We start from the raw sequence: 12,057 nt of genomic DNA, 5'->3' as shown, positions 1-12,057 counted from the left end.
CTAACAAAGTAAATAGGGTCAATTTTGATTTCATGTCGACTTTAAATACTTTACCAAAAGTGTCTTTCTGTTAGCAGGTAATATAACAAAATTTGCATTTTCTCATTTTTTTTATAGCCTCTCAGGATTGGAATTACAGAATAAGTCTAAATGTGAATTCTAATGTGAAGTTCACTGAACCTGATATATTTAGAATAACCATAAGCTGACACTGCGTTTTGATAATGTAATATATAAAACAGTGTTGAGTTGAATTTCAGCAAAATAACTATTATATACCATTAGTGCGATGACAAATGACTAAAACGTGGAAACATTTTATATACACTACTGTTCGAAAGTTTGGGGTCAGTAAGATTTTTTTTTTATTATTATTATTGTAACTATTATTATTATTATTGCAAGGATGCATCAACTTTGAGAGTAAAGGCATTTATAATACACAAAGGATTTTTATTTCTAATAAATGCTGTTTTTATACTTTCTATTCATCAACGAATCCTAAAAACCAAACATATCCCAGTCTCCTCAAATATATTAAGCAGCACAACTGTTTTCAACATTGATAATATTAAGAAATGTTTCTTGAGAACCAAATTAGCACATCAGAATGATTTCTGAAGGATCATGTGACACTGAAGCCTGGAGTAATGATGCTAAAAATTTTGCTTTGCATCACAGGAATAAATTACATTTTTAAATGTAGAACAGTTATTTTAAATGGTAAAGAATATTTCACAATATTACAGTTTTTACTGTACTTGTGATCAAATAAATTCAGCTTTGTTGAGCTAAAGAGACTCTTATGAATCTTACAGACCCCAAACTTTTGAACGGTAGGTTTTTTGACACTTTAGTAACAAATACTTGCGTCTCACAGGGCATGCAGAGAGGTCACAGCGTGGAAAGCCTGTCTAATTCTTCAGCACTTCGGGCCATGGAGCCGGTGAGTGAATTATTCTCATGTTACAGGGTCCTGTATCTGATATCATTTCAATGCCTTATTCTACTCTGTTTCCTCTTCCAATTCTCCAATTCTTGTGTATGAATGTACAGGTGACAGACCTCCTGAAGGAGCAGTTGTACCTTCAATCTGAGCTGGGATATGAGGCCGCCACACTCAGTTCAGGCCGCTCATCGAGAGCATCCAGCCCTGGCAGATTCAACCGATCACTCGACTGTTGCTCTCCTTCCCTGCAAAAAGGCAGCGTTTACCGGGCCACCCTCAACCTCACACCCACCGTCCCTCCACGGCCTGGAATGGAGGTTCCTCGGCCCGAATCCCCGGAAAGGCTGGAGTCGAGCCTGACACCTACTTCTTTGGAGCTCAGCAGAGATGAAGACGAGTTGTCACTGGATGGTCGCAGGAGCAGGACGGCGGATGACTGCTGTCCCACCGAGTGGAGGAGTAGAAGTAGAGGGAATGGTGACCTGCAACATCTTATACAGGAGGTGAGAGAACTTATACATTTAACCCAATGAGCCGACTGATGCACAGCATTGTCAATGGCCAATATGTAAGGTGTAATGTACTGTACATCCAGCCGGTTGTTATCGCAAAATAAACCCTGACAGGATGATCCGGGCCCTGAAGGGGTTAATATTGTCATCTATGTTATCCCGCTTATTGCATGGCTATTTGCCACATAGGTAAATAATTAGACATGAAATATTGATTTGAGTTCAAATATTTTATCAGCTCATTAAACACAAAGCTTCCGCAAAGAGAAACTGTTTCTATCAAGCAACTTTGAGCCAGGGTTATTTTAGTGAACTGAAACTAAAATTAAAGCCATAAAAAAATTGTGTTGCTTGAAATAAAATAAACCCTAACTGAATATAAAATATATTTTTTTCAGCCAAGGCAACATTTCTTATTTTCATTTAATTTAACTTGATGTACTAAAATAACTAAAACTAAACCTGAAATAAAAATTAATAAAACTATAGACATAAAAAAAATCAATCAATCACACTACAAAACTTTAACTAAAATTAAAAGAAAACCGCAAACTATAAAAATAAAATTCAATAGCTAAATTCAAAATATTAATAAACACTATAATATGATACTAAAATACTCAATTATAAAACTACTCAGTGATACTAAAATAACACTGCAAACGAACAAGTTTAAACAAGACAGACATTTAAGGGTTAATTTATTACAGTTTTTCACTACTTGCGTAATGACGGGGACATGAAATATTCATTTGAAAAGAAACCATTTTAAAATCGTACCTGTTTATTATCTAATAATCCATTACAGTGAACAAAAAATCGTTCTAGCAACAGAAATGTCGTGACTGACCAATCAGAATCAAGCATTTTAGAGAGCCGTGGCGTGTAATAATAATACATTTCTGACAGCTAAATGCCACGACTGACCCATCAGAATTGAGTATCCCCAGAGAGACATGTGAGAAAAATACTGTTAGATTCTGCCAAAAATCTAGAAATGAAATGGAGACACAAAAGTAGCATGTGTTTTCCGTCCCCGTCTCAAAAGAGAGTGGAAAAAGCATATTTTACTGTGTCTTTGGCACCGTTTGAGCGAGTCCTTTGTAGCTGTAATGGTTTTTGGTGTGTGTGATGATTGACAGATTTGCTTATGAAATATCATGCATCAGTGTAGGCTGATTTACAAGTCTGTCATGATGGTCCAGCAATTCTGATGCTCCTAAAGGAAACTTGGACTGAATTGGTTCCTTGAAGTAATGTGGGGCCTGTGGGGTGATGTAACAGCCTGGCAAAACCTGATGTTCTTCATCGGCGTGTCAATGTGTATTTGACACTTCACAGCACTGCCAGTTCTTGGGATTTCATATATGGAGAAAAAAAAAACATTTCAAATTGTTGCATGTTTTGCATACTTGATTATAACAGCATTATAAGTCACTTTGAAATATAATTTCATATGATTCACATTTTAGGTGGTCTTACTATGTATTTAGTGTTTGATTTTCCTCCCTTTAATGCAGTCTAACATCATTTCTTTTGTATCCTCCTGCAGATTAAAGAAAGCATCGCTCATGAAATCAGGCAGGAGATTGTGAACGAGCTTCTGGCTGCTGTGTCGCCGCATAGATCTCCTCTTCCAGCCAGGAAGCCTCCTGTGTAAGCAGCAGAACAGAGGACGGAGGTTGGTTTGATAGATCACATTATGCTCAATACAGATCTGTTAAGTGCTTGAAAACTTTTCATCTTGGAGGTAACGGGAAGAGATATACTTCCCTCTCCTAGAAATGAATTGAATGTGAAATGACACTTCACATTCATTCATACATATATATATATATATATATATATATATATAAGTGTTAAGTGTTTTTTTCTTTAATTGCTAATGCAACCTTTTTACACCACAGACTGAACAAAATTAATCATTGCTTGGTAATTGGTTGACCTAAATTGGTATAATCTAATTGTGTACTTAATTAACAGCTGACAGCTATTCAACCTTATTCATTTGTGAAACAGTCTAACAGAAGGATGGCCAGAACACTTTTGATAGTAATGCTGTATTTCTTGGGCATTTAAGAGTGTTACTTAACTCTAGTGAGCTGCCTACATAGACATAGACAGCATATTAAGACATCATAAGTAAAATCATCAAAAGACATCAAAATTTTAGATCAATTCAAAGATACGTTTTTGGAATTCCATATTATTCTTCACATAGAAGGTAAACCAGAATGCGTTGTGATGAGCTTTGGCCAAGATGGCAGGATCTTGAAGCAAGTGTTTGTGGATGATAAATATACGTAGAATTCAATTCAGCTGGTTTAATATAATTGTAAAAAGGTCTGTGTAATGTTATGCTCTTTTGAGTATCAGACTACATGCTTTAGAAGTCAGTAGGCAGGTTCCAGTCTTTTCAGTCAGTATCACTGTTTTGTTTCTTTCTGCAGGCGAAGAAGTAAATCCTGTGAAATAGTCGCAACGAACACTGGTTAAAGCTTTGCACTGAGAAAGGCCCAGCACCTCTTTCTGGTTCTGTCTGTGAAGCCCTTCCAGACTCTAATGCTTCTGGACTGTCGAGTTGCAGTGAATCTTTGCAGCGGTTGAGATCTTCCACTGTCCAAATCCGCAAAGGGCACACGGCTTATTGTGGCATCTGTCTGGTACATATTACAGAAATGTAAAGACTCTTTTGGGATGTATTTAAGTATGTGATGCAGGTCTTGTCGAATGTTTGAAAAGACTTGTGGGTGACTAAAGTTTTCTGTGTGAGTGTGTCTTTGTCTGTCTAGGACAAAAAATGTCTACTGTAATCACACTTGTTTTCTAATTCAGCCTCTGTGAGGAACTAACTGTGCAATACATTTCACTTTTTTTTCTCTTAAACTTGAACTGACCAATCACAACTACTGTTCTACTGAAAATGCACACAGCTGTCTTCATTTCCTGTTGATAGTCCATCACATACTGTATGTGTAGATAAGACACTTAAGCCTTCGGAGCACATTCATAAACATTTTGTCCTGTGAGAAGAAAAAGCACTAAATTCTCTTTATACTTACAATATATACACTAGCACGCTTTTAAAATATTTTTTTATTCTTAAAGACAGCAGAGGATAGTCTGTCAAATCTGCTTCTGGATTTAAAGTGTTCAACTTAATTTCCCTCAGTGTGAATGAGTTTTTGTTGTCTAAGATGAAATGAATTGTAATACTAATTGATTTATGCGACTAAGGGGACTGTGTGTTCCCTTTCCGCCTGGGATGCATGAGGGATAATCTTTAATGCAAATCATTAATAAAGATTTATTTATTTTGTACGTACACTTGCCGAGTCATAATTTTGTTTGGGTTGTTTCAGATGGTGCTTGGTTTTTACTGAACAAAAATACTGAATGTTCCTGGTTACCACATAATTAAAGGTGAACTAAGTAACTTTTTTTACCTTAACTGAACAGCTTCGGAGTCATTGGAATGGTTATATTACTTATTTCGGGTTGAATGGTGGTCGTTTCGCACCCCCCTGGTGCCCGTGAGCGGAAAATCCGCACTTGCAACTTTGAGCCGGCGGGCCGTGCGGCCGCCGCGTCAGGAAGTATCGCGTGAGATCAGGTCTCGCGATGTAAACAATTGCTTTACGGCAAAAGAAATCTGCTCAAATACTGTCATTATTGCGCTCCCTCACGCTGTCCGAACCCGAATGAAGAAGAAGTTTTAAAGAATGTCCCATCTGCTTTGATGTCGTTGATCTACTAGCCTCTGGTGTCTGAGAATCACCAACAAGTTTTTACAACAGTATTCCGAAGCTGTGGGGGGAGCTCTAGAGAGAAACCCGCGAGCAAAAAGCGAGAATACAGCGAAGAAATCCCAAAGCTACTGAGTGCTGCTTTAAATGCTTATTAATCTTGTCTTTGTAGAATTACATCCTACCATTAAAACTTTTGAACGAGATGTTCAAGGATGCCGGAAAGGGGCTGTGTGCATGTAGCAAACTCCACCGTATTAATACATAACTAGCAAATTCATCCAACTTGAAGCTCTAATAACACTCTAGAACAGAAGAGTTCACATAAGCATTTTAATAAAAGTATGAGCTGCACATTTCTGTTTGAAACCATCTCGTATGCCTCGCCTCATAAACCTCTGAAGGGTAGAATTACAGTTCCTACTGTTTTATTTTATTATGCTTTCCTGTTTGGTTTATTAATGAGTTTGAAATTAAATTTACTAATGATTGTTATTATTGTGCTATCAATAGTTAATCAGTCTTCTTAATTCACTGCATGTTTTTAATCTTTTATTATTTTTACAATTTATTTTTACAGTGTATTTAGGATCTGAATATCTTGCCCAGGCCAAGAATCCATTAGTAAGGGATAATCCACTGCTAGCTGTGCATTAAACTCTTTTATTGCACAACTTCCAGCCAATCAAAATCAAGACAGACCATTGTATTACAGTGTTTAATCTGGTAAACTGGCTTTCAGAAAGTAAATATGAACTCATGTTGAACTTCTTTTGTTGATCTTTTTAAAATCAAGAATTACATTCAGAGAGAAATAGCCTAGTTTTTAATGTAGGTTCCTCTAGTTTATTGTGTTCTGATTAGTGCTGTCAAATTGATTAAGCACACCTAACATAAAAGTTTGTTTGTTTATATAATGTGTGTGTGTGTGTGCACACATATAAACACAAACTTTTATGTTAGATGCGATTGATTTGACAGCCTTAGGCCGGTGACACACTGGATGCGTGGCGTGAGCGTCTCAGCTGCGTGGCGTGTCCGTTTTTATTTCGGCTCCCATGTTAACAGGTTAGAGCTTGCACACTGCGTGCGTGACACGCGCGTCTCAGGCGCGGCTCGAGCCGCGCGGAAAACGCGTGCCTACTAGAAATAGAACCGACGCCTATTTTTCACGCGACACGCAAGCGTCTTGGAAGCGTTTCCAGGCAAAATTGAATAGGAAAAGATGTTTATATGACATTTTGACACGAATACATATTAATAAATGTCATTTTGATGTTTGAAAGTGTCTAGGGTTTGACATAAATGCAAATATAAATGCAATTTAAAAAAATATTATCGATTTTCAAATACTGCACCTGTCAATACAGAACGAAATAATCTATAGTCTATATTGCCGTCAACACTGCCGACGTTGTCTTAGCTGCTATATATTTATGTTTAACATGAAGTATAGGCCTTCCACAACTCTCTCCCCATGTCACCAATATGTCACCTAGCAGCAGCAGCGCCGCGTCAGACACGCTTCTGGTGTGCAAAGACATGGAAAACGCGATGCAGCCGCCACGCAGCTGACACGCAACAGAAACGCCACGCTCACGCCACGCATCCAGTGTGTCACCGGCCTTAAAGGGATAGTTCACTTTGAAATTAATTTTTGATATGTTTTAGCTTACCTCAAGGGCATCCAAGATGTAGCAGCTAGGTGTCTTTTTTTCCGCAGTAGTTTCAATTTGGATATTTTTTGGTCAAACCGTTCTTGTCTGTCAGTCATATAATGCAGGTCCTTGGACACCGTTTCAAAACACAAGCACAGAGTCCAAATTAAAACAATTCCCCATCGTCCAAATTAAACAATTCCCCATCGTAAGTACACATTGATGGCCTAAGACACGAAACGAGCGGTTTGTGTGAGGAAACGAACCGTATTTATATCGTTGTTATCTCTTGAAAACAGCACACGTCTAAATGATCTGACGGCGCGAGCGGGTATAGATGTATACATAGATGTCGCCTTGGCTACGCAGTTCACTGGAACGAAACCGTAGCCAAGCGACATCTAGTGTATATATTTATACCCGCCCGCGAGCGGGTATAGATGTATACACTAGATGTCGCCTTTGCTACTGCAGTTCATTGGAACGAAACCGTAGCCAAGGCGACATCTATGTATACATCTATACCCGCCCGCGCCGTCAGATCATTTAGACGTGTGCTGTGTTACAAGAGGTAAAAACGATATAAATACTGTTCATTTTCTCACACAAACCGCTCGTTTCGTGTCTTAGGCAATCAATGTGTACTTACGATGGGGAATTGTTTAATTTGGACGATGTGGAATTGTTTTAATTTGGACTCTGTGCTTGTGTTTTGATACAGTGACCATCGACCTGCATTATATGACTGACAGACAAGAACGGTTTGACCTAAAAATATCCAAATTGAAACTACTGCGGAAAAAAAGACACCAACATCTTGGATGCCCTTGAGGTAAGCTAAAACATACCAAAATTTATTTTCAAAGTGAACTATCCCTTTAATTCTTATTTTATTCTCATGATCCTGGGTACATTTGTTGGTGTTGAACCAGAAAAATGTCGTCTGTGATACAATCTGGCAATAAAACAAATTTCATAAAATACATAACCATTCAAAAGTTTGAGATTGGCAAGATCTTTTAATTTATTTATTTTAAAGAAGTGTCTTTTGCTCACCAAATGTGCATTTACAATACAGTAAAACCACAGTAATATATTCAGAAATAGTATTACAAACTAGAATAACTGTTTTCAGTTTTTATATATTTGAAAGTATAATTTATTCCTGTGATGCAAAGCTGAATTTCAGCATCATTACTCCAGTCTTCAGTGTCACACGATCCTTCAGAAATCATTCTACATTTACATTTACATTTATTCATTTAGCTGACGCTTTTATCCAAAGCGACTTACAATTGCTATATATGTCAGAGGTCGCACGCCTCTGGAGCAACTAGGGGTTAAGTGTCTTGCTCAGGGACACATTGGTGTCTCACGGTGGATTCAAACCCGGGTCTCTCACACCAAAGGCATGTATCTTATCCACCGTGCCAACACCACCACCACCACACCACAAAAGAAATGAAACATTTATTATTATTATAAATTTTGACAAACAGTTGTAATGCTTCATATTTTTGTGAAAACCAAGAATTTTTCCCCATGAATTCTCCGGTGAATAGAGAGAAATATCTTTATCTTATCTTTATATGAAAGAAATTTGTAATGTTATAATTGTCTTTCCTTTCACTTTTGATCAATTTAATGCATCCTTGATGTATAAAAGTAATAATTTCCTTTAAAAAAAAAGGAAAATTAACCATTAAACGGTTCTACGTTGCATTAAGATAAGATATATGTATGAGAGAGAGAGAAAGAGCAAGAGAGCCTTTTCAATGGAATGCTTGAAAGGGGTTGAATATGAAACCTTTTTAAGCATTACAAATATTAAGCACCTGATAAAACCTTCCTATATTGTGCTTGATCTGATACAGGCCCGTATAATTTCAGATGAACTGAAAAGTTCTTTCGTTCCCGATCGTGCTTGTCCTTTTTAATGCGGGCAACAGTGTTAATGGCAGACTCCTACTGCTGTGTTTAGCCAAGTATGATAAATATACCTGTGGGTCAGAAAATTATTTTGATACACAACTCAATCCGGCCCACTGTTACCATGGAAACATGTCTCTGAGATAGTAGGTTGGCGGGAGAGTGAGTTTGATACTGTGGGCACGCTTGAAATGATTCAGAGGGCGGCCATTAACATAAAAAGGCTACATTATACCTGCGGGATACTGATATAACAGAAATGGGTTGAATAACTCGACAATCGAGTGGGATTTCCATTTTGAACTGTTTAAGCAGCTCAGCTGTGTCCAGTCAACAGCATAAAGGTGTTTTTTGTTCGTCTACAGAGACAGACTGAAAATTAACTTTATTACAGCTGCTATTGGATTTCAGTCGCCGTCACGTCTAATAGAGGGTACGGACTGTTTCCCGACCACACAATCCCACTTTTCTTTCTCACCCTGCCTATTACTTAAGAAAAAACACCAGTGAGCACAAGGACATGATTGTACATTTGTGTGTGTTCTGAACTTCTTGAATACACAAATGCACTCTTGGACAGGACAGCCTGGTCTGATGACATCACCTGACATCTACTCTTTGCGTTTTCATCAAACTTCAGTGCACAGTGATTTTGACAGCTTGTGTGACTGCTGTTTAGATTATTTGCACTCACTGTGTAATAAAAGCATATCTGTTGAAGCTTACGCAACGGTCTGTCAGACGCAGTGGGACGAGGGTAGTAAACAGAGCCCGTTTTGTGCCTCCTCCACCCTTTGACGTTCATTAAGCTCTAGTAATTTCCTCCCTGATATTACCTGCTCCTCGAGCGTGATGAGGGTCATAAGGTCAGGCCTCAACCTGTAAATGGGCGGCAGTGATGACAGGGTGTAAACATGGGTCAGGTCCATTGGTGTAGTTCTGTTTGTTCTTGAACAGGTTGAACTGGTGTGAGTTTGTTTCTTCGGGCTTCCTATACTCCCTCTTTTTGTACCAGACTTGTTACACTAGCTGACTCCTGAATATACTATAATATACTATATAAAATAATATCTGTTGAATCTAGTCTAACGAGCGGAAAAAATAGAAAACAGCTTGTTTCGGGAACAAGCTTTGGCTCTGTTGTTTTTATGGAAGAGTTAAAAATGAAAGAATAAATTCTCAATTTATAAAAAACAAAAAACAAAAAAAAACAGTGTTTGTTTGGTCATATTTTTTCAATGCTTTTGAAAGTCTCTTACGCTCACCAAGACTGCATTTGATTAATAATACAGTAAAACAGTAATATTGTGAAATATTATTACATTTTAAAATAACTTTTCTATTGTCAAATATTCAGTACACTGTAAAAAAAAAAAAAATATATATATATATATATTCAATAAGTTGGCAACATGTTTTTACATTACTCGTCAAAATAAGTTAAACAATTTTCAACTCGTTTTTTTATGTCAGTTTAATGTAATATAAGCTGAAATGAATTAAACATCCAAGTTCGTTGTACTTAAAAATTTAAGGCAAATGTCTTTTTACAAATTGAATACTTGCTAAATAAAAGTATTATTTAAAAAAAACGCTAACTTGTATATACAACCCTAATATGTTTTATTTCATTCATATTTCAAATTTCTGTCATGACAACTCTCTGAGTTTTTGGTATGGTAATGTGTATGACAATGTTGATATATTGGGTCTTGGCGGAATAGATTTGCTACGCTACTGAGCAGGTCCGAGACTTGCTACTGCCAATACACACACGACACGCTGCTGTGAGCAAGACATGCTGCTGCTGTACAGTAGGCTATAGCGTACATGTATTGCCTGTAGCAGATCTACCTATACAGGTGGAGCTGGGGAAGGTGGAGGGTTTCTGAAAGAGAGCTGAATCTGCTATAGCAAATGCTGACCAAGTATATGAAGACTAAGCAGCGAGCTCATTGGCTACTGATACAGCAGGAACCAATCAGCTGTGCCCTATAGAGAATGATGAGATTTCAAGGTTGCACCATCTAGAGTTTCAAGACAGAACTTTGTATTTAAATTTAACAATAAAAGATTAATTCTTTTTAAATGCAACTTTTACATTGCATTTAAAAATGGATTTGCAATTTAGTTTTGTCTGTGTACATACACACTGCAACTAAACAAGGTTATCACACCTCTTCTTAATCTTATGTAATGGACAGCATTACAAATATCCATTCATCCATTCTCTAAACCGCTTGCACTCTGTGGATGCCCTGTACAATATGTGTGTATAGCAAAATTGAACCAACTGTTCATTTCATTTTCATTCATATTAGTTATTGTTTCCAGAAAATCTCCATTTCGCCCCTTCAGGTTGTGTTTTAGACAGGCCACAGACTAATGACCTATTTCAGAGCAGACAGGTGGATCAATAACAGTTATCTCACTGGCAGATGTCCTGCAGCCCGAGCAAACAGCACAGGTGGCGTCTGTCCTATAGCGTTAGGATCGATACGTGGCCACACTTTGAATCATTACACCTTAATACCTTTACTTTTATTATCCAAAAAAACCAAAACAATGCCAGTGCTTCTTTTTTAAGGCATATGAGAAAATTAAGATTTTAAGTGTGTTTGAGTGTGTGTGTATTTTATAGGGCAGCATTATTTTATTATTATTTAATATTTTTATTCCAATTACCTTTTATTTTTATATTTTCAGTTTTCATTTTAAGCTTTGTTCAAGTTTTAGTAATTATGTTTATTTGTATTACTCTAAAAAATCTATTTTAATATTTTATTTGTTTTTATTATTTGTTTTAGTTTGTTCAAGTTACTAAACTTATTTGAGAAACTTATTTCTTAATTATAACCAACTTTAAAACATTGTTACATGGTTCCCGGGGTTATTGAAAACCTGGAAATTCCAAGGAATTTTCTAATTATGCTCAACTTTAAAATACTAATATTTAAAACTACATTTTAACATTTTCTAAGGGGGTTTTTACAAGTGCAAAAACCAATGGCACAAAGCTCTCTATTATATTGCATGTGATTTTCTTTTTCTAAAGGATGGCTAAATATAAAATACAGTATATCAGCTAGAAATTGCTCTTTGTGAGTGCAATCTTTATTAAATTAATTAAAAAAAAAACTATATCAGTCACAGATGCCTGGAAAAGGCATGGAAATCCTTTGGATCAAAAGTTATGGGAATCTTCATTTTATATTTTAAAACGTTACTTCACAAAAACATTCTTCACTTTTGTCTTAAACCCT

General features: G+C 36.7%; 1 protein-coding gene across 1 annotated transcript in view; it reads left to right on the top strand.

Moving 5' to 3' along the window:
* Positions 1–4,788, top strand: part of itprid2 (ITPR interacting domain containing 2) — a 42,314-nt gene extending 37,526 nt beyond the window's left edge. Inside the window, exons 16-19 of the mRNA XM_081367512.1 lie at positions 881–946; positions 1,057–1,452; positions 3,014–3,142; positions 3,912–4,788. Coding sequence (XP_081223638.1) covers positions 881–946; positions 1,057–1,452; positions 3,014–3,121 — 570 coding nt within the window. The 3' untranslated portion in view covers positions 3,122–3,142; positions 3,912–4,788. The remainder of the gene's footprint in view (positions 1–880; positions 947–1,056; positions 1,453–3,013; positions 3,143–3,911) is intronic.
* Positions 4,789–12,057: the final 7,269 nt, after the last annotated feature.

This window comes from Scardinius erythrophthalmus, assembly GCF_964197995.2.
Source record: "Scardinius erythrophthalmus genome assembly, chromosome: 6".
Taxonomy (NCBI): domain Eukaryota; kingdom Metazoa; phylum Chordata; class Actinopteri; order Cypriniformes; family Leuciscidae; genus Scardinius; species Scardinius erythrophthalmus.
The sequence above is the reverse complement of the archived record's forward strand: the minus strand, read 5'-3'. Positions and strand labels throughout refer to the sequence as shown.